Source organism: Pseudogymnoascus verrucosus, assembly GCF_001662655.1.
Source record: "Pseudogymnoascus verrucosus strain UAMH 10579 unplaced genomic scaffold scaffold_33, whole genome shotgun sequence".
Taxonomy (NCBI): domain Eukaryota; kingdom Fungi; phylum Ascomycota; class Leotiomycetes; order Thelebolales; family Thelebolaceae; genus Pseudogymnoascus; species Pseudogymnoascus verrucosus.
The window spans coordinates 170,166-191,009 of NW_017263684.1; the positions used below are offsets into that span (position 1 = coordinate 170,166).

Consider the following 20,844-nt stretch of genomic DNA (forward strand, 5'->3'; position numbering starts at 1 on the left):
TTTAATGAATTCTACTACATTTCTATCTGTTTATAACCTTAAGTCGTGTTACATATAATTTACTATAGAAAGGTACCTACAATATTTGGCGGTCGGTTACGCATATCGCTTCCACCCACAATTAGTCCGCGCTATTCCTGAAGCGGAATGGCCTTCCCCGGCGGCGCGATGCGGACGACACATGTCAATTCCCGCCTTCGACGCCACCCATCGAAGAGTCGATAATGCCGTGGATCGGATACGCGTAGGGCGAGCGGTCGGGAGGGCGGAGGGTAGTCAGAGAGAAGATGAGGCTATTTTTATCCTTCGTTAGGTGGTTTAAAGTTGTGCAATCCCGCTTCTAGACCTCGAACGCTCATGAACGTCCTCGTTTCCCTACAAGTATACGTGCCATCGCAAAACGCGAAGGTGCACGGGCCTAGCGCATTGTAAGGCGGAGAGTAGTATTGAACCGCTCTTCTTAAGAGAACAACTTTAAACTAAGACGGAGATAGCGAGATTGATGGGCAAAATTGCATGTGTAATAGGAAATAAAGCCGTGGAGTCTTGCTGCACTCTCTAACGCTGCTGCCTATAACGTAATTATTGAGCTGGGAAATGGTAGCTAGGGACTTGGCAGCGCTTAGCTGGTTTATAGCGCTGTTGAACTGTTTGGACAGGTCGTCCCATAAGTTCCGCAGCGCAATTGTAAGTTATTCCCCCTTCCTTTTTAGGAGGTGGATTTTAACCTAGTTAAACTATAGGGGTTACATTCTCAATAAGCTTTCAGTAGTGCAAATCGACTCGCCGAGGCTCTCGGGGATACATCCTCAATAAGCTTATATTGTGTAAATCGATTCGCTGAGGCTCTTGGGGATAGCTTATCTATGGCAAAGTGAAAATTCTCTTTACTGTATACAAAAACCTACAGAGGTGTATCGCCTTACATTTTACATAGGATCGATACATAATTTTATGCTATAGTGCACACATTCTAGAATTCCATGCCTAGTACAAAACTTTTGGACAATATCTCCGTATATCCTTTGGCGCATCCTTCAGCGCCACTAGTTCCAACAAAATCCAACAGGTCCAACAAAACAACCTTACCTTCGATGCATTTGTAACGGGACGCAAAAACTAGCGAAATAATAATGCCGGTGAGCAAGAAATCTCGATTAGAGCCAGAGTTTGTCAACCCCTTATATAGTACCCATTGCCAGCGAAATTATATTTTGGTCGACCATTGTCAAGGTTCCATAGGTGCCTTCGCAGTCTGACCTTCCCTATACTCAACACTTGTTATAAATCCCTAAAATGGGTCCCCTCTTGCATCTAACTGCTGTGTGGCTAGGGATAATCAGCATTGGTATGTTATGATACTTTATATAGGGCCACGTCTGACAGTTGAAAGTGTTGGTCTCGCCTGGGGATGCCTCGCCTACATCCGCTGTCAACCCCGCGTCAATCGCTGCCGATCAACTAGCAGTCCCCTTAGAACCCGCTCTAACGACGCCGAACGGCACTATCATCAAAGTGGTAGCAACTAACGATGACAAGCCCTCCCTTGAACAAAGCTTCCTCTACAACGCAACCAACTTCAACATCAAGACCAGACCCCGGGACGCAATACCAACATCTGCCGACGAGAAGACGCTCCTTAAAATCCGCAATGAGGAGTCAGTTCTCAAAAAGCGCCGCGAAGAGCAGTATGCACATGCTCCCATGTCAGATCAAATTTCACGCTTCAGACGGGGACCTAGGACGCCTCTCATAAAAAGAGCTAAGGCCAAGATGATGATTGTGGGAGACAGTATCTCACAGGGCATGGAAGGAGATTGGACCTGGAGGTATCGGCTCTGGGAGTGGCTCGACAGCCAAAGCGTAGACTTTGAGTTTGTCGGTCCCTGGAAGGGAACTCGTGAGCCGGCAAACCCGGCACCGGTATGTCCATAGCTTTTCTGTTAGCTAACAGGCAGATGGCGGGTTCTCGGCTGACTGTGATGCGATATAGCCCGCAAGGCCCCGTATGGAAGGGGATCCGCTGCCCGACGAGCCGCCTATGGTCTATGGAGGCTACGCTGACGACGTTAACACTCGATTCCAACAATCCCATTTCGCACTATGGGGTCGTCAAGCAGCACAGACTAAAGGGGAAATCCAGAAGATGGTAGCAGACTATCAGCCAACGCATCTCTTGGTTTTACTTGGCTTTAATGATCTTGGGGTAAGCATTTCTTCTAGAAAATAACTCGCATACTCAAGCGGACCGACGTGATTCCGTTTCTTTTTACAAATGCAAAGGCTAACAGTGTGGTATTAAGTGGTTCGTCACCGGCCCCGATGGAACCCTTGCCAGCATTAAGTCTATCGTCGACAATGCTCGTGCTGCGAATCCGAACATTAACATTATCCTTGGTGACGTTGTACAGCGGAAGGCCATCAGCATCCGTGCAGATCTGCCTAAGATTACCGATGAGTATAACGCACTATTAAGAGATGCTGTGCCCAAGTGGAACACTCTAGCGTCACCGATAGCAATGGCGTATATTCGTGAGTATTTCATTAGTGCGGTTCTAGCTAGAACTTAGCTAACGGGTTCTGTAGGCGACACCTACAGCTGTGAAACGCAGGCCTGCCCTTCAGGCTATGATGGATTACATCCGAACGCCCGGGGAGAGTATCAAATTGCCCGTGCATTCAGCGTAGCACTTTTCTACGGATTTGGGATTGGTGCATCTCCCCTCTCGATACCTGCGAACTTTCCAGGCAGAGATACTCCGGTATGTGTCTAGCATCCTTAAATACCCAGATATGTAACTAACATCATGTTCTATGATAGGTACCGTTTAATGTAGTGGCATCCGCCTCTCCATATGGAATTACAGTTACATGGACCAGAATTTATGGAGCGCGAAAGTACGGTGTAAGAAGCAGGTACTGGGGCCTTACGGATTGGGAAGAGAGTTCCGTCCTTACTAATCGAATTGATAATACGTATGTTAGCTTATTATCTCTGAATTCTGCTTCTCTCCTTGATTATATATAAGAAGCTAATTACTTGTCAATTTAGGTGGGTAATAAACGGTTCGCACTACGAATATCAGGTTCGTTGTCCACTTTGACTACCCTGTCCCATCTTATAATAACATTTTAATCTTAATTCAGATCCGTGTCGATAACGAGTTCGATGGAACGTCTGACTGGTCTGAGGTAGTTGATGCAGTTGCTGACCCGGAAACGATTAGAGGTCCATCAATCATCAAGACTTTGCCTACAGCAACCGGTGCCCAAGTATCCTGGAATGCTGTTGAAGGGGCGGAATTCTACGTTGCCCTTCTTTTTGATTCCAATACACCTGGATCGTGGTTAAGTGAAGTTGTGGTCAAGGGCCTATCATACACTTGGGAAGCGCAAAATGTAGGTCGTCGCCACGTTGTTGCTGTACAGGCCTGGAACAGTGTCGGCGGTGGCCTCCCTGCTGTAGGCAGAAGTGTCATTCCAGGAACCGCAGATAATGTAGCAGCACCTACCTCTCTCCTAATTTACTCGTTGGATCCAACTACAGTGGTAAGCTGCAGACCTCTTAGGCCCCTTACCATTCTTTGGACCTAACAATACTAATTCATTGAGTAGAAAGTATACTGGTGCGGCGATTGCAATCAAACTTCATACGTTCTTTACATCCGCTCCCTTAAAACGGATCTAACACAGCTCGGCGACTGGAAAGGAAGCAACGTTAGTGCAAGTTCCTCAACAACAAATGTTGCTTCCGCTGAAGTTGCTTTCTTGTTTCCTGGTGTTTGGAATTACGAGTTCGCTGTCTCTGGTCTCAATGGTGACCTCGAATCACCTATGTCATACGGACTTCAAGCCGCCCATCCTCCCGATTCAGTTGGAAGTGGTAACTGCGAGAAATACTGTATAATGGCGCTGCCTGAGCCTGATCCTGTGCCCGAGACAAAGCCAGGCACACTTCCCTACAACCCCGTGCTCGGCGGTCCTGATAGAGACTTGTCCGACCAAATATGCGCTATGACATGGCAGACTACGAATCCACCCACCTTAGAGAAGGCTATTATCGTCAGTAAAACCTGGTCGGACAGTCGTGCTGGCGAGTATCTGGACGCCTACCTCATGAAACTCGATAACTCTATCGACAAAACTGACGACTGGTTTGTACCCTTCGTTAAACAATCAATTCGCTCTTGTTCCGCTCAAGAAAATGGCGGCACCACCGTCGACTGCGGCTTCATCGATGCGAGTTCCTGCACAATAGATGCGTCTCCTAAGTGCAGCGATTACTGCCCACCAGAATCGATGTTCATCCATGCTTCTGTTGTTAACTTCTTCACGGCCTACAAGAACTTCTACCAAGGCATAACTCAACATACCTTGGTTACACTCGCCGCCACTGTGACTGATATCTCTAATACCTTTGCACCTATCGACACCTCGGTACAGACACTATTTTCCATATTAGGGGGTGTACTAGGAACGATGTCCTCCGTAGGGTGGCTTGTTGGCGCTGGATATAACAGTGCCAACGCAGGAGGAGCTGCAATCTCTGTTATTAGCGGCTTGATATCTAACACTCAACTTAACGGTGCCGATCAAACTGACGTAAAGGCAGAGCTGTCAACAAGTCAGTAACCTCCTCCCCCCGCACCTTCTTGCTTATTTTATGTGCCGAGACCGTCTTTTGCAGGGAATTACTGACTCTCGTTTTATCATCATAGTCCTTGGAAGCACCTTAGAGAAGGTCTTTGGTAAGATAAACGAGACCGTCTCTAACATCGTCAATCCTGGAGAGGGCAAAAAAAACAACACATTAATCGAGAGCGTGTTTGCAAACGGCGCGTTTCTCAATAATAAGGCTATATCTTTTTCTGTCAACGCGATGATCGAAGTCTACAATAATACCATGGTGTGTATTACCTCACGAGAAGCCCTCAAAAAGGGACTACCTACTAATGCCCATCATTAGAACCAATACCTCGTTGTCACTGCCATGAAATCATGGTCAACTGAAGGTACATATGGGCGAGGATACGCCATTTTGAGTAACGATGGTGACACGCACGGCTACGGCGACGAAGCGAGCTGTATTGCTATTGGGAACGAAGCCATGATTTGGTATAAAAACGTGCGAAGCCTAGCCCCTTCTGCCACCTCTGTCCTTCTCGCTAACACTGGGTGCCTAAACAGTCTTGCGTTGGGTTTGGCACATATGCGAATCTCCTACCCGGTAATACAGCGGTTACATATACAGACTTCCTAGACAGCGGTATGATTACCGAGCTGAAAAAATACGTCCCAGACCTTCGGCTCGCTATTATCAACAGCTGGGAATGTTACGTGGACCCGAGTAAAAAGGATCCCGAAACTGAACCCGGTACATTTGACTTCACTAATTTGGGCAGTTATCCACCTTGTTTCTTCGATCTTGGAGGTAAATACATCCATCCAACGAACTTCGGTTGACGTGGATTTGTATGTTCCTAAATTCCGAGATACTTTATTTTCTATCAGAACAATTTCTATTGCCGTTTATATTAGTTTACTAGAGCTTCTTCGCTGGTTCTCTTATTTAAGACAGTGTACTTCGCGCAGATAGATATTCATTTATACTTTTGAAAGCCTCCCTTTACCTATATATCCGCCGTCGCTCCCCGCGTTGTCGTCTTCAAAGAGGTTCCGGAAGGCCACTTCGACTTCGTCCGTCAAGTCGCTAGCCTGAAGGCTGCGGCCGCGTTTAGCGAAGGCGAGGCGGGAGCTCTCCTGAAATATGTCAGTTCATGCCCGTGCCTTCTTCACACACAGCCAGAGAGCACGCAACCGCCGCAACGCTTCACCAAGAAAAGGTAACAGAGCAACTCACCCTCGTAACACAGCTCCCCCCAAACGCCGCCAGCTGCAAAAGCTCCCACTTATCCAACTCCCCGTCATGCTCCCACAGTTTATCTAAATACGCCTTCCGCCACCCTAAAAACGTCGCAATACTCCCCGTCAACGTATCCCCCTGCCCACCACTCCTCTTCAACCCCCCCCTCAAGTCCCCAACAACAGTCCTCTCCCCATCACTAATCCAATCCCTTGCCCCTTTCCTCAGCACCGTCACTCCGCCCAACTTCTCCGCCAGCGCCGCCGCCCCTTCGCCCTCCCCTTTGAAGCTGCCCGGGTCGATCCCCTGCGCTTTGCAGAGGCGCGCGAACTCGACGACATTGGGCGTGAGTATGCACTCGCGATACCCGTGCACGAGCTCCGGTCGGTTCTGCGCTAGTAGAAGCCCATCCGCGTCAAGCACAAGCGGGAGTCCGGATTTCCGCGCCTCGCTGATGACGGAGGCGCAGACATCTTGCATGAGCTTGTCGCGGCCCAACCCGGGGCCGATAACGAGGACGTGGAAGCGGGGGAGGAGATCGATGATTGATTTTGAGAGGGAGGAGGATGTTTCGCTGGTGGTGGCGTGGCGGGAGGAGCGGAGGAGGGGGTGCACCATTAGGTTTGGGGAGTAAGTTTTTATTACCTGCGCGGCTTGGGGCTCGCAGATGACGTGGGACTAGAGGAGAGTTAGCTTTGTGGTTTATTGAGAGGGAGAGAGGGCAAACCATGTCGGCACCGAGGCGGGCGCTGGCCATAGCGGAGAAGTAGGGCGCGCCGGTGTAATCCTCACTGCCGCCTATGACGGCAATCCTACCCATCTGTCCTGCCTTGTGTCAGCTTGGTCCTGGCCTCCATCTTTCCATCTTTCCCTCCCTTATTAAACCGTAACATCCAGACACACCTTTATGGAATTTCTCCAGCATCGGCGGGACCATCTTCCGCGCTTTGCGCAACAATTCTAGAGTAGCCTGCGACATCTTCGGGTCGCTCGACATGCTACCCGCTGCGTCCGATTCTTTCTCCCCCTTCCCTGCTGCTGCTACTCCCTTTGGCGGAATGTCGAAGCCGGAGGCGGGGACGAGGGGGATGTGGCGTTTGTTCAGTGGGGGGTAGGCGACGGGTCTTGGCGCGGAGCCGGTGGGAAGGATGATATGGTGGGGTCCGTAGTGTGTTAGTGGACTGGAGGTTTGGGATGGGAGGGTGTAAGGGTGATTACTGGTTGTTGTCGGAGTTGTTTTTGGGGGTGGGATTGTCCGTGGGCTGCGCATATAGACTTGGTGGATTGGGCATTGCTACGGCTATATTGAGGTTGTGGAGTAGTGAGGGGCTGTAGTTCAGGGATTCATATGTGGTGATATGATGTCACTACGGCGGGTAAGCTATATTTTGACATCACACTAACAACAACTCTAATTGGAGCTTGTCAAATATTTTTTATTAATATGCGAGTTTTTTTATTTATATTAAACTGAAGGCTCAAGTCAGAATATGTCGTAATAATAATTATATTTATTTGTATGGTTCGTATCTATTCCTAATTCGTAAAGCTAACCAAGCAAACGCCTGTCGTCAAATTTCGTTAAGAGCCGGAAGCAACCCCGCTCTTGAAGTCGTCCATATTGCTTGCCTCCCAACCATGCGCTCTACATGCTCTCAAGTATGCTTCAATAGCTTCCCCAACCCCATAATCCCCACGCCCTCCCTTAGTAAGCCTCGCTGGTTTCGGATCCGTGCTTGAGATTGCCATGCGTACTTGTAACAAGACGCTCTCGATCGAAGAAACTGCCGACCATCCCGAGTTTGTGAGCAGTTCCATGCACAACGCCCCTCCGGCCGTCACATGTCCACCACCACCAGCCATGAAAGGCAAGAAGCGTGGGCGGATTACACGTACGAACGGGGGCGACATCGGATAGTTCTTTCCAAATCGCATCTCCAAGACTATCGAGGATATGCCTGCATCTTTCATCTCCTTGGCGAGAGGTAGTTTCGGGTCGAAGGAGTGCAGTTCAACGATCCATTGATACATATTATCAATGGAATCCCCATCGATATACCAGCCGAGCTCGTGGAGTGGTGTTGCGGATTGGACTTTGAGAAGAACTTGAAGATCGCGCGCTAGCATGTTGGTTGCAGCCGAGGTAGCGTAGGAAGGAGACCCAAGGAGGGTGATTGTCGACCTGTCGAGAGATCCCGGAATGAAGTCGGTTTGGGGGCCGCCATTCGCCTTGACTTTGGAATGGCTCTCTTCGTCATCTATTAAGAAATTGATATCCTCAAGATCCGAATCATCAGTAAGATCCGAATCGTCATCAGCCCGATTCTTGAAAAAGATGTTAGTCAAAGACCGATGCTTTTGTTTCTTCTTTCGGTTCCCAGGAGGGTCGGGCTTCTTGGCCCAGATTCCTCCATTCTCAATCGAGAATGTTCGCGAAGGGGGAAAGGCGCTTCTTGGAATCCCAAGCACTTCTCCATTGACTCCAGTGACCTTTCTTGCGGGATCTTGCTTGATGTATTGAATTGCCTTAGAATCAATGGGCAGATGTGGCATATTGCCTTTGACAGCAGCTCCTGGCACGTCGCCGCACAGCACAAAGAGATATCTGCACTGGATCCAATCGACGTGTTGTACGACCAGATGGGGATTATTGCTAGTAAACTCTAGGGGGGCGTTGACTATCTCGTTCAGGCATATAGCTTGGGAGATCTTGAGATTGGAACCAGACCAGTATCTCAATCCGGCATCCTGTTTCTGTTAGCAGTCGAATTCTGATAGTAGTAGTAGTACAGTAACTTACACAAGGAAAGACACCACTACGAGAGTTGCAATACCCCAAGCTTGTCTGAAAGTGTTGGGAATGGTAGCAACCATTCCCAAATGCCCTCCCGTTAGCGATCTGGTTGAAGTCCAGTCCACTTCGAATTATACTGTGCCAGTTGTGGACAGCACTTCCGTGCCACGCAAATAGCGTCGGGAATTCCTCGCTGATGCTGCCCTTCTTAAGTGACAGGGCTTTATGGAATTTCTGCTCTTTGTCTGGGGCACCCTGAGCAAAGCGGAACTGAACCCATCCCTCCAGATTTGTAACCCTTTGTCCCAAGCGAGAGGCATTATTGGACAGGGCATCTGCCTCTGGCTGACCGGGATATCTGTCAACCTGCACGATGCATGACAGGTTTGATGCAACAATCCAGCGAAGTAACCCCAGAGCAGCTGGACACATTCTATCGGTCCACTTACGGAAGCTAGGTTCTCCAGAGGCCTTCGTTGCCTGAAGATATGCTTTCATATCGTCGATAGAAGGCATATTCCTCAACAGTGATAAGATCGTTGCATCTTTTTGTAAAGCAGTGAGCTCGTCAAATTTCACCTTAAAGGCCGCCAGCTTTACGCGGATACGGTCTTTGGGTGAGGCGGTTGTACTCTTTCGGAAAGGCACGCCCCCAAGACCGTTTTCTTGGATTACCTGAGGCATAACTATTCCTCCGGAGCTTGCGTTGTCATATTCCAAGCCGGGATTGATAAGGTGCATGTGAGGGTGCATATATGAAGCAACTCTGAAATGGAAGACATTTCTTCCTGGCTCCTGAGTTGCATCCTGGGTTGTAATTTCTACCCAGTCGCCCACCACTACATCGCAGGGATCTTCGGCATCCATAACGACTTCTTTCTTTCCCAAAATAAAATCCACGACATGGATTCCTGGGATTTTGCTTTCACCACTGGGAGGATCTTTCGGGGGTGATGTTGATGGTGCTCCCGCAGTGAATTGCACAATGGCATTCGGAACTGGTTGTGCCACAACCAATCCCATCCCCGTAGGGTACTTGCGCATACTTCGAGCATGGGCACTGGCGTAGGCAAAACTGACGAGGAGATCGACGACATATGGCTGGGTTGCCACAGAATGCTCAATCGATGGGCCAAATCCCAATGCCATATATTGGTATAGACAGAGTGGGTTAGAGCAGACGTAAGGCTTCAGAGCCTCAAAGCTGTCCTCGGTTTTAGAGTGACACACCAAACAGAATTCGGTGCATCGAATGAGATATCGCAGGGAAAACTGCATCGCGATGAGGGGAAGCGAGTAGTTTTCGTCTTCCGAGTCTTCAAGATGGTCGATGGAGGCAATGGGCGGAAGATCTTCCTTGGTAATATCTTCGTCGGCGGTTGAATGGTCAACTAGCTGCCTTGAAGACATGGTTGCCCTTGATTGGTACATGTTGTAGGCACGTTTTGCCCCTTCCCATCCAAGACCATCGTTTTTTCGGATTTTAAGTAGGCTTAGAAAACGGTCGTTTAGTAGTTGATTCATCGGACTTGATATGAACAGGGCGTGGAACTTGCGATCAGCAGTCTCCTCTGGATTCTCGTCAAGCTCTGTTGTGTTTGAGAGGATATCTGAGGCTTGAAGCCTAGAGGTTGAAAACGCAGCCACAGCGTCGGATAAGCAGGGTTTATAATGATTGCTGACTCCGATTCGAAACTCAATCTGAAGCTGACGGACGGCGACGTCCATGACTTTCTGGAACGTCACATATGGCCCTGCATAGTGAATGAGCAGAACGATGTACTGATGTGGCTGTAAATCCCAAGCCTCAATGGCCTGCTCTGAGAGTCCAAGATGTGCAACTTTAATGGACATGCTCAGAATGCTGTCTGTAGAGTCAGCTCTCATCCCAGCCAAAATTCCAATCCTGAATCCCGCCAATTTCGCACGTGTTACGTCTTGTCTTATTCTCCCCTGAATAGCTCTTAGTATTGACGGATCCAATGTGACCTTGCTGGATGACATGAACATATCACTAAATGGGGAGCCTGGAGACCAGTCGTTATCATCATCCTCATCCTCGTCCCCGTCCTCGTCATCTCCGGCATCTTCTTGGCCGCCATAGCCGTGGTGAGTGGCATGGTCATCCTGGAACGAACCACCCATAATAACATCGTCATCGTCCACATATAGCGGATCTTCTTCTGAGCCGGTTGCTAAAGAGCGTAGAGTTGCCGCAGTCTTTTCCAGAAGACCTTGAACTGTGAGGCCGAGGAAAGAACCCTGGATGCTCTGAAGCTCCCTTTCAAAAGCTGGTGGGGCTGAGACGGACTCGACACCAAGAAAATAGGTATTGCCTTTTGGATATGCAGAGGTATCTACCATTAAATTAGTATGTGCATTTTAATCAGTTTGCAAAAAAATGGCAGTGAACAGGAGCCATCAGTGGGAGCAGCGGTTGCCACGTCAAGGTGATAATTGGAACCTGTGAATAGATCCGGGAAGAAGTGAAGTTACACCAAAATTTGAACTTACCGGTTGCGAGGGCCTTGATCAGCACTGAATCACCTGATACTGTTGTGAAAACGAAGGTGAAGTCTTCTCCTTCATCTCCGATTTGTACACCTTCAATATCGCCAAAAGTGGAGTTTCTCGCCGTGGCAACATCTGCGATAAAGGCCTTTCGAGTCATGTTGTTTGTTTTGAGATTGGTGAGCCGATTTGGTTTCCGATCTGCCAAAGACGAAGATCATTTATAACCACCTGAGGAGTGGGAATTGTAGATGCAGAATTGTAGATGCACAATCTCTCCGAGTGAGGCTGAGGCTGAATGCTACAGTGTACTGGTCAGTTCGAAGCGAGCCAAACCATTATTCACTTGGTCTTTGTCCATAAAGTAATGGTCAAGAGTGTCCGTTGATGTGCCCATATGAATCAAGAGTCAGCGAGAAGTTGGCAAGCGTCTTCACTAAGGGACATCAGTCGATGCCTAATGTGCTAGAAAAGTCGGGAGGGTTGTGGTCTGAGGATAACAAGCTGCACCCTTACGCCGGAGGAGGAAACACAGGAAGACCGAATTGAAAGGAAATATGGACACAATAAGATGTTTTATTGAAGCGATTTACGTATATATCATCAAGATTTCTGGAAAACCCACCCTCAGCTAGGCAGTCGTCGCATTATACCAGGGCGCTGTCTCAAAAGGGGAGCCTCATCAGGTACAGCGCGGGGGCCTGGCACGCAGCCAATAGGGACGACAGATGCCAAGTTCCAACAGTTCCAACAACCCCACGGAACAAATCAAGTGGTGGGGCAAAAGAGCTTACTGGGGTACTCGAGTACAGTACGGATCCCCGTAAGAGCAGCTTAAGTCAACGACTTTGGTCTTTTGCCACCATCTGCCTGACTGCGTAGAATACTCCAATTGAATGCGCTTCGGATTGTAGAACATTTTGCACTCTTTCTTATATTCTATGGTCCAGCATGGCCTGGGACTCTGAGTCTGCCCGGCGGCGGCAGAGTAACATTGCATCTCCGCAACGTGTTGAAAGCCCAGCACAATCGCTGGCCACCGAGACCTACACGCCTAAATCCACCCACGTAGCAGATCCGACCTTGAATCCGTTTCTTGCGCCTTCATTCAATGCGGCAGACTATTTGAATGCGACCCTCCCTCCATTGAAAGCTCGAACATCGACCCAGCGTGTCTCCAAAGAGGTTCCGCTTGCCGACCTGTCTACACAGACACAAACGCTGCTGTCACAACTAAGCGCACATACAACGAGACTTACGAATACTTTGACACAACTCACAGACGAGATAATACGAAGTGGGAGTAGACTGGCATATGAAGTGGAAGTGCTGCGCGGCGAGACGGTTGGATTGTCGGAATCATTGACGGAAGGTCTCCATGAGGACATTTCAAAGTTTGTTCCTGGTGGTATCGACAGCAGCCCAGGAAGGAAATCTTCGGGAACAGGTGGACCGACCCGAAGGAAGTCATCTACATCGCTAGATGCAAAGGCACCTACGAATACTACACAGGCTGCGGCCAATGGCGACCCTCCATATATCCAGCAGTTGCGCACTCTGACATTAGTGAGGGGCCGACTGGATACAGTTATTAAAACCTTTGGCGATGCCATGTCTTGGACGTTTCCCCCGTCGGAAGTTTCAGTCAGCTCAGGCTTTCTATCAGTCTCAGCGGCCGAGCCAGGATCGGAGGCACAAAGCATCGAGGAGAAGGGCCAGCAGGTTTCCAAAAAGCTTCGTGACGAGATTGCCGATATCCTCATTCGCAGTGATGACCCCGTGGACAACATTGAAGCGGCTGCCAAGAGAGTAGAGGAGCTCAAGGAGCTCAGTGCGGTGTGGAAGGGCACGGCAGAGGAGAAGGCAAGGGTTCGATTTGTGGAGTCCCTGGCAAAGATGGTCGAAGATAGACATCGTAGCCTTCTCCGGGAACAACAAGAGCAAGAGAAGGGGGCTAGAAACAAACCTGAGGTGAAAGCGACAGGCACCATTCCGACTGTCAGCGCGACGGATTCGAAGTCTACAAGCAGTTATGGCTTTATTAGCCAGCTTCAAAAAATGCGCGGTGGTATTTAAACGATATCAAATGAATAGAATATTTACAACAAAATATGGTGTGAAGCCAAGCAATCGCTGGCCTTACTGGTGATGGATTGCAACGTGGCTCAGCCCATGTCCCCAGAGTTTTCTCCCATCCAGCCCTGCCCATTGTGCCGATTTTATGTTTATCACTTACATTTTAGGAAAAGTAAGGTGATCGTCTCTATTATTGTGGTTCTTGTGCGCGGAATCCGCCTTTTCGACCTTTATCGTGATTATCATCCGTTCCTTTTCTGGGGCTCATTGCGTCACCCCACACACACATGGCTATTCTGATAAGGTCAAACACCATGACATGCCACGCCACTTCCTTCCACCACTCTAAAATATCATTGTCGGGTCGTGATGCATGGCAGCTATTTGGGCAACTCAGCAATGGAGGATGATTCGGATATAGTTCCCGGTGGAGGCAGCAGTAGACCTGCATCCTCCCCTATCGTACTTGCTGGAATGTGTATTAGTGGTCTTTGCCGGCCAGGTCGTCTTCGCGGTCGTCTGGCCATTGCACTTCTTATAAGTATGTTGCTGGCTACTGCATACATGGTGAGAGGTAATACGGTATGTGAAGTCCTAAACCATAGGGCAGTTGGTTATTTATTTATGGAGATGTCAAAACCTGATCTTATATTCAAAGGACCACATTAAAAACTATGTTTCGTCGTCCCTTTCCTCGGGCAACTCAAAATCGAAACCAGAGGAATCAAAATGGGGAATCGGCGGTAACAACAGCTCCTCGAACGGCTCTATCGACGGAAACAAATTTGTTCTCATAATCCCAGTGCGACGCCCCAGCGTCGCCCTCTGCAAGACTCTAGTATCTGCAGCCATATTGAACTACCCTCCGCCTACTCTCATTGGCTATGGCAATGATAATGGAAACGAAGCAGATGGCGGGGCCACTACGAACACACTGAATTTCTTATTGAGCAGACAAATACAGGACGGCGACCTGGCGTTGGTTGTGGATGAGAGGACATGGTTTCAATTGCCTGGACAAGTCATGGTTGATCGCTTCGACTCGCATCTGCAAAGGTCGAATGCTCAGCTGCTTGCAAAGTATGGTGCAGGGAAGTTCAAGGAGAGAATTTTATTTGGGGCTGAGAAATCATGCATTGATCATAAGTCGGAAGACACAGCATGCTATGCCTCGCCGTTATCGCCAATACCGAAAGACGTATACGGACCCAGCACGGACGTACCACCCGCTTCAAACTACCGGCCACGATATTTATATTCGCCAAACATGATGGGGCGAGCTGGAGATTTGAGAGATATGTTGCAGTACGCGCAACTGAAACTAGACACCAGAACCTCGAAAGAAAGCACGCAATACCTCTATTCCGAGATATTTGGAGACCAAGAATTAAAACGAGAAAAGGTCCGAAGGGATTCCCTCGGCCCTATATCCGCTTTCAAAGAGTGGCTCATACGCAACAATCCCAAAAATGACCCTCAAACGCTTCTCGGTATCGAGAAGCTCGACCTGACGAACACCGGGTCTGCGAACAATAATAACCCCGACTTCGGCATTGGCCTAGACTATTCGAGCTCGATATTCCAGGTTCTCGATAATAGTGTCGATGACATACAATTTGTCACATTCAACCACCCCACCATAGTCAACTCCCCGTCGCGAATCTCCGCCTCCAAGTTCAGCCAGCCAATCTACCTACCACAAGACTTGAACTCGACTGCCCCGCCCTTCAAACTCCACAGCACACCAGTTCAAGGCCCAGTATCCGATCTCCCACTTCTAGAGGTCGACAAGCTGCCCGTCAATAAACCATGGGCGGATGTGGCGCTGGCGACGAATATCATTGTCCCCGGAACGGAAATCCCAAGTAGTATGAGCCTCTTCGGGGCAGGAACCCCGGGGCTGGAGGATAAGTGGTGGAAGAAGATGTGGTACCAGCCCAAGGCGAGAGCGTTGATGAGACGGTATATGCGGAGCTATACTGGGCATATTGCTGCGGAGGCGGCGGCGAGGGGAGGTGAGTATTGGTGGGATTTCAGGGGAGGGAAGGGAGGGATATGGACTGATAAAGGTATGACATCCTTCCACCAGGGAGTCTGTGATAATGGCTAACTTGAAGCTTAGGCGAGTTCCTGGAGTGGCAGGAGGTTTGTGGGCAATATGATGAGGCTGTTTTTGGGGATAAGATGGGGAAACTGGGGGAGGAAGATAAGGTGGCCCAGCCGGTATACAATAAGTTTGGGAAGATTATTGCGGATAAATCTCCGCAGTAGTCGGTGTGTTTTGAATTTTATAGATGGTGCATCTGGGAATGGTGTTATAGGGGCTGGCATTTTTAGAATGGGAGGTTTGGAAAACTATCTGACGGCGCCCGGAGATTTATAATATGCTGGAATATCATTAGATATTGAATAGACACACTATCAAAGTCTTAGAACAGGACGTTTGTTGTCTGAAAGTTGGACTGGGGGGGTTTCTATTATAAATGGTGCAGCCTCGCGTGTACTGTTAGTTCTCACATGCAAGATATATCAATGGCAAGACAATAGCTGTCATTGATGCCAAGAGATGATTCAGATAATATTCACCACATATTTACTATTTAATTCAATAGAAGCACAATCCTACCGCTATGTACACGATTGTCTGTGGTCTTTTATCATTGTCCCTTTTTAAGGCTTCAGCCTCGCGTTGCCTTGTAATACACGCCAGCCTCGCCTGCACGGCTGCGACAAGCAGTATTTCCAACCTTTTCATTGGCTCAAACCAAAAATTCCCAGACGACGCTAAATCCACCTGGTGAAGCGCACCAGGGCCATGGTCATCAGGACTGAATCTTAGCAGCAGACGGTTCAAACGCTGGTAATGGGAATATTTTAACACAACAAAGGCCAGGAGTGACAATAGCTCGCCACGGATCGGATCTTCTATTTGTTCCATTAAACATATATTTACCTCAACTTAGTTACCGTCGCCAGGTTTTCTGCATCGACAATCACTGCACCGACCGTGAAGCTCTGTCAACACGATCCTGCTTCAAAACCAATTCTCACACTTTAACAACACCACCACACTCTCACAGGCATTCTTAAATACCTGCTGACTCGTTATACGTCAAGCAATTGGACACACAAAATATCGCGAGATGGCAACCAGTCAATCTCCGATTCTATCACCGGTCATGGACAGAGACGACAATGCCCCTCCTGTCCAGCCGCTCTCGAAGAGAGACAAGCGCCGCACTGCGTTGATTGATCGACTCAACGACATCACGATGCAGTTCTCAGCGAACAAGGACCAATATTATCGCGAGCAACTGGGTGTTGTTCAGCAGGATATTGCCCTGATTCTCCATGCCATCCCATACGTGGAAGATCCGACCAAAGAATCAACTGTCGAGCTACTGGCAGTCATCCAAAAACTTACCAGAGGTGACCCACGAGCCCTCCAGTCTGTCAAGGAAGGAGATCTTCAAGGCGTTGGAGGGAGAATATACCATGAGTTCCGGGATGAGATTCAAGACGCCATGGAGCGTCGAGATGCCGCCTTATCAGCGTATGCAGTAAGTAGAAGAACCCCCCAGTTAAAACTCAACCATCACTAACACATCTCTCTTAGTTTGAGCACAAAAGCAACCTCAGTGAACTCAATACCAGCTCGGCATTTTTGACGAAGCTCGCTGGACGAGAGCATTCCGCTCTCGCCAGTACCATTCGCGACCGACTCATAAATTCGATTACAGAAAGAAAGCGAAAGCTTAACAGAGACATGACAAGCAATGAGGGGATCGACAATTCAAATGCATACCACTACCACCCAGCGCAATACAGTGTTCTCAACCCTTCGAGCCCCGGAGGCGTTCTCGGGAAGCGTTCCTCGAGACACCGCCGAGACCTAGACGACCTGCCGGCGATGCTCGATCCCACCAAGCGCAAACGCCGAGCTGTCGACGATGGCAGGGCGTCTCCAGTCCCGAGCCGCCGTGCACCAATCGACCTGCACCAGATTGGCTCGAACACACCTCTCAATAGATTCACAGAGAAGGCCCAAGATCCCGAATACCCGCTATACAGCGTCGACAAGCTCTTCACCGAGAAGGAGTTGTCTCTGCTTGAGCGCCAGGCTGCCGAGGCTGCACACAAATACATGGTCCGCCATAAATTCAACGAAGCAGCGACACGCTCTCAATCCGACAGTGACGGTTCTCGCAATGGCGACGCAGACCAGCGCAACAATGACTCCACACCCGACTCGCCTCTCGTTGCCCCGGCCATGGACCGCACAACCCGCTCAACTCGCGGCATTGGCGGCGCCACCAGCGGCTTCATTGGCTCAACCGGCATTGAAGTCATCGCTGACCTCACTCTCCCATCCACATTCACCGGGCAGCTGAACCAGATGCCTCGCCTCCCCCCACCGTTGTACCCCAGCATGACCAAATTCTTCGGCTCCACCAAGGGCGATAACATGCGACCCAACCTCACCGAGGGCGTAGCCGGCGACGAGCTCAACCAGGACATGAACCGCATCGAGTGGGGCAAGCGCGTGAACTCGCAACTCAAGCCCGGAGCAAGTCTGGACCAGGACGTCGAGACCGACAAGGGCACCATCCCCGGCGACCGCCGTTTCCTCGCCGCTGCGATCGCCGAGCCGGGCGTGTATCCCGTGTGGCTCAGCGGCAAGAAGAGGGAAGAGCGCATCGAGAGCGAGTTCGGTGTCGGGAAGCGCGCTGCTGCGCGCCTGGGGCTGGATGCCGAGGAGGTGGGCAGCACGGCGATGAGCAAGCAGAGTAGTCGTGGTGGAAGCGAGGCTGGCGGCGTGGAGATGAGCAGGGAGGGCTCGAGGCGGAAGGCGAAGAACAATTAGTGTTGTTTCTGGGCTTTGCACTTTTCTTCATTACGAATTACGATCAATGGATAGTGGCGTCTTGAGTCCTCCCGGCGCGGGCTGGTGGGGTTTGAAAATGGGATATGGAGTTTTGCTTTCTTACTGGGTATTATTGCTTGCTGGATTTTTATCATCCGGGTTTACCCATTTGGTTTTTTGTGCACATAATTGGGATGCTTCGGCATCATATTTAGATTTGGCATTGCGTGGATTTTCGATGCAGTATACATACACCTGTAGCTTGAAGACAAGACAGACCAGTACAAGCGTTCATTAGATTTCCAATCCAATAATTCGATTTCAATATTTGCCCATTGCACACTGAGAACTTGAACCGCATCACTTCGAAACAATTCACAAAATTTAACAAAGCAGACGGAATGAAGAGGAATCTCTGAATTTTATTTTTGAGGAAATCTCATTAAGAGTTCATGCCCAAATACACCCCCTAAATACGCCATTGAGTACAGCCATATCCATGTACGACCGCCGTGCACATATGATACAAAACGCCAAGCAATTACAAAAAAAGAAAAGCATACTCTCTCGCCCTCTCTATGCCTTGCTCTTCTTGCTCTTCTTCTTCTCCTTCTTCTCCGACTTGTCAGCCTTCACCTCCTCGGCATCCTCGCTGGCATCGCGCTTCCGCTTCTTCTCCTTCGATCCGTCAGCGGCGGCAGCCTTCTCCTCGGCCTTCCGTTGCTTCTTGAGGTCCTTCTTGCTGACCACGAGAGGAGTGCCGTCGGCGTTTAACTTGATCTCGCCACGCTCAGCCTTGCGCTTGTACTTGGCGACGCTGATTCCGGCGGCCTCAGCAAGAGCGCCGTACTTCTCCTCGTCGGTCTCGCCCTTCTTGGGGGTCTTCTCCTTCTTGGACTTCTTCTCCTCCTTCTTGGACTTCTTGGGGGTGCCGTTGGTGGCGGACTTGGCGTCCTCCATCTCAACATCCTCGTCAGACTCCTCGGACTCAGACTCGGACTCGACCTCCTGGATCAGCTTTTTGTCCTTCTTTGATGCCTTCTCCTTCTTCTCCTCAACAGCGGCTGGCGCATCGGAAGCGATTCCGTCGGCATCAGCGTTGTACTTCTTGGCCTCCTTCAGCTCCCATTTGCCTGGCTTGTCCAGAGCCTTGCCGTCAGGGCCGACAGCAACGCCTCTTGGAAGAAGCGGCTTGCCCTCAAGGCCACGAAGGTGGCGCTCGATCTTTGCGCGGGACAGGACACCAAGAGCAGAGCGCTCCTCCTCATCGACATCATCACCCTTGCCCTCACCCTGTGCGCTCCAGTCTGAAAGAGCATCGACACGGAGACCAATGGCAGCCTTGGCGGCAAGCATACGGGCGATCTTTCCCTTGTTCTTACCAGTGGCCTGTCCGACGAGGGAGGCGTGGTAGATGAGACCGTACTTGGGTGTGTCGTGCTTGGTCTTGAGAGCACGGAACAGAGCCTTCTCGGCACCAAGAATTTGGATGGTAGAGGCAGGCGACTTGGCAAGGTTCATTAAAGATCCAGCGTGTGCGATAAGTCTGGCACCGACGAGCTCACCGACAAGCTCGGTAAGGTTGGGGGCAATGGCTTGCATACGGGCGCTGAGATAGCTGGACAGTTGCTGCCTGTACTCTGTGAAGCCAACAACTTGCTCGGCGAGGAGCTGGATGTTATCCAAATCCTCGGGTGTGATCTCGGTACCCATGGAAACCTCAGCGGCGGCCTTAACAGCGGCCTCAATCTCCTCTGGGAGGATATCCGAGAGGTCGGTGGTAGCGGCGTTTGTGCGCATACCCATCTTCAAGATGATTCTGGCGATGGCGAGGTTGTCGTTGATAATACGAGCCATCTCAGGGAAATGCCACCCGTACCATTCCTTGACACGCATAGCGTAGGTGTTGAGCTCCTTGTCCAAGTCGTCCAAAAGCGCAATGGCCTGAACAATCATGGTGTCGACCTTGTCGGGAGAGAACTTGAGCTTGTGACGGGACAGAGAGTGAGACAGACCAAGGGACATGGTCGAGATGTTCTCTGGGAGGAGGCCCGGAATGAGGGCTGGGAGGTTCTCACGAATCGCACGGAAAAGCTCGTTGGAAGCGGAGTCGGAGATTGGGGTGAGCGTCACCGATGGCAACTTGTTAATTGCCTGCCCGAGTTTTGGGTCGGCAACGGCCAGAGAGGCCTTCTTCTCATCCTTGATTGAGTCGAGGAGCTTGGCCAGCATGGGAGTGACCTTGCCATCTACCAGCGACGCAACTTCCTCGAGGGCCATAGCGGCACTATCGAACTTCTGGAAAGTCTTGAGTTTGAGCCTGGAAGAAATAGAACGTTAGTTGAGAACGCGCAACACCAATGGCTCGAACATCATTGCCATTGTACACTTGCTGGTGAAAACTTACATGCTGCACACACCCTCAGCCGTGCCGGCCTCTGTTGCGAGGTTCTCATTTTTCAGAAGTTTCTTGTCTTTCGCCTTGAAGAGCGCATATCCTGCGCTCGTCTCCGTAAGTATAAACAGCGTCATTTTGAAGGGTGGCGGTTGCTGTTGCCGGAAGCGTGGAGAAGTCGTCGTTGGAGAGAGCTGTTTTGCTGAACGCTCTTGCTCCAGAAGTTTTTAACTTTTCAAAATGTTAGAGGCAGATGGGACTAGCGCGGATTGGCGAAAGTTTGTACTCCACAAGTTTGTTCGGTCACGTGATGCAATGGTAGCTCCAAGGTGGAGCCTTGG

The 20,844-nt window shown here is 50.0% G+C and overlaps 7 protein-coding genes across 7 annotated transcripts; 4 read left to right on the forward strand and 3 right to left on the reverse strand.

Moving 5' to 3' along the window:
* Positions 1-1,296: 1,296 nt before the first annotated feature.
* On the forward strand, positions 1,297-5,578 carry VE01_07352 (uncharacterized protein; the record flags this gene model as incomplete). The annotated part of the gene is made up of 12 exons (XM_018276787.2): positions 1,297-1,348; positions 1,394-1,923; positions 1,994-2,206; positions 2,304-2,532; positions 2,587-2,762; positions 2,822-2,976; positions 3,053-3,086; positions 3,148-3,549; positions 3,616-4,624; positions 4,719-4,906; positions 4,967-5,125; positions 5,188-5,578. The coding sequence occupies 12 exons, from the start codon at positions 1,297-1,299 to the stop codon at positions 5,461-5,463; spliced, it is 3,423 nt and encodes a 1,140-aa protein (XP_018128790.1). The 3' UTR covers positions 5,464-5,578.
* On the reverse strand, positions 5,292-7,182 carry VE01_07353 (uncharacterized protein). Its single transcript, XM_018276788.2, has 4 exons — positions 6,767-7,182; positions 6,591-6,688; positions 5,861-6,541; positions 5,292-5,760 (listed from the first exon to the last, which is right to left on the reverse strand). The coding sequence occupies exons 1-4, from the start codon at positions 7,131-7,133 to the stop codon at positions 5,605-5,607; spliced, it is 1,302 nt and encodes a 433-aa protein (XP_018128791.1). The 5' UTR covers positions 7,134-7,182; the 3' UTR covers positions 5,292-5,604.
* A 175-nt stretch (positions 7,183-7,357) lies between these two features.
* Positions 7,358-11,790, reverse strand: VE01_07354 (uncharacterized protein). Its single transcript, XM_018276789.2, has 3 exons — positions 11,172-11,790; positions 8,664-11,014; positions 7,358-8,611 (listed from the first exon to the last, which is right to left on the reverse strand). Exons 1-3 carry the CDS (start codon positions 11,326-11,328, stop codon positions 7,445-7,447), a joined length of 3,675 nt encoding a protein of 1,224 aa, XP_018128784.1. The 5' UTR covers positions 11,329-11,790; the 3' UTR covers positions 7,358-7,444.
* Positions 11,791-12,119: 329 nt separating this feature from the next.
* Positions 12,120-13,244, forward strand: VE01_07355 (uncharacterized protein; the record flags this gene model as incomplete). The annotated part of the gene is made up of 1 exon (XM_018276790.1): positions 12,120-13,244. One exon carries the CDS (start codon positions 12,120-12,122, stop codon positions 13,242-13,244), a length of 1,125 nt encoding a protein of 374 aa, XP_018128785.1.
* A 399-nt stretch (positions 13,245-13,643) lies between these two features.
* Positions 13,644-15,515, forward strand: VE01_07356 (uncharacterized protein; the record flags this gene model as incomplete). The annotated part of the gene is made up of 3 exons (XM_018276791.1): positions 13,644-13,826; positions 13,903-15,313; positions 15,367-15,515. The coding sequence occupies 3 exons, from the start codon at positions 13,644-13,646 to the stop codon at positions 15,513-15,515; spliced, it is 1,743 nt and encodes a 580-aa protein (XP_018128786.1).
* A 573-nt stretch (positions 15,516-16,088) lies between these two features.
* Positions 16,089-18,441, forward strand: VE01_07357 (uncharacterized protein). Its single transcript, XM_018276792.2, has 2 exons — positions 16,089-16,804; positions 16,861-18,441. Exons 1-2 carry the CDS (start codon positions 16,388-16,390, stop codon positions 18,106-18,108), a joined length of 1,665 nt encoding a protein of 554 aa, XP_018128787.1. The 5' UTR covers positions 16,089-16,387; the 3' UTR covers positions 18,109-18,441.
* On the reverse strand, positions 18,330-20,750 carry NOP58 (Nucleolar protein 58). The gene is made up of 2 exons (XM_018276793.2): positions 20,516-20,750; positions 18,330-20,428 (listed from the first exon to the last, which is right to left on the reverse strand). Exons 1-2 carry the CDS (start codon positions 20,638-20,640, stop codon positions 18,685-18,687), a joined length of 1,869 nt encoding a protein of 622 aa, XP_018128782.1. The 5' UTR covers positions 20,641-20,750; the 3' UTR covers positions 18,330-18,684.
* Positions 20,751-20,844: the final 94 nt, after the last annotated feature.

Coding starts and splice junctions, on each gene's coding strand:
- VE01_07353 (XM_018276788.2), bottom strand. CDS start 7,133: ATGCGCAGCCCACGGACAATCCCACCCCCAAAAACAACTCCGACAACA. Junction 6,689..6,766: donor GCTGGAGAAATTCCATAAAG/GTGTGTCTGGAT, acceptor GACACAAGGCAG/GACAGATGGGTAGGATTGCC. Junction 6,542..6,590: donor CCCGCCTCGGTGCCGACATG/GTTTGCCCTCTC, acceptor ACTCTCCTCTAG/TCCCACGTCATCTGCGAGCC.
- NOP58 (XM_018276793.2), bottom strand. CDS start 20,640: ATGACGCTGTTTATACTTACGGAGACGAGCGCAGGATATGCGCTCTTC. Junction 20,429..20,515: donor GCTGAGGGTGTGTGCAGCAT/GTAAGTTTTCAC, acceptor TATTTCTTCCAG/GCTCAAACTCAAGACTTTCC.
- VE01_07354 (XM_018276789.2), bottom strand. CDS start 11,328: ATGACTCGAAAGGCCTTTATCGCAGATGTTGCCACGGCGAGAAACTCC. Junction 11,015..11,171: donor GATCAAGGCCCTCGCAACCG/GTAAGTTCAAAT, acceptor ATTTAATGGTAG/ATACCTCTGCATATCCAAAA. Junction 8,612..8,663: donor GTAGTGGTGTCTTTCCTTGT/GTAAGTTACTGT, acceptor TAACAGAAACAG/GATGCCGGATTGAGATACTG.
- VE01_07357 (XM_018276792.2), top strand. CDS start 16,388: ATGGCAACCAGTCAATCTCCGATTCTATCACCGGTCATGGACAGAGAC. Junction 16,805..16,860: donor CCGCCTTATCAGCGTATGCA/GTAAGTAGAAGA, acceptor CATCTCTCTTAG/TTTGAGCACAAAAGCAACCT.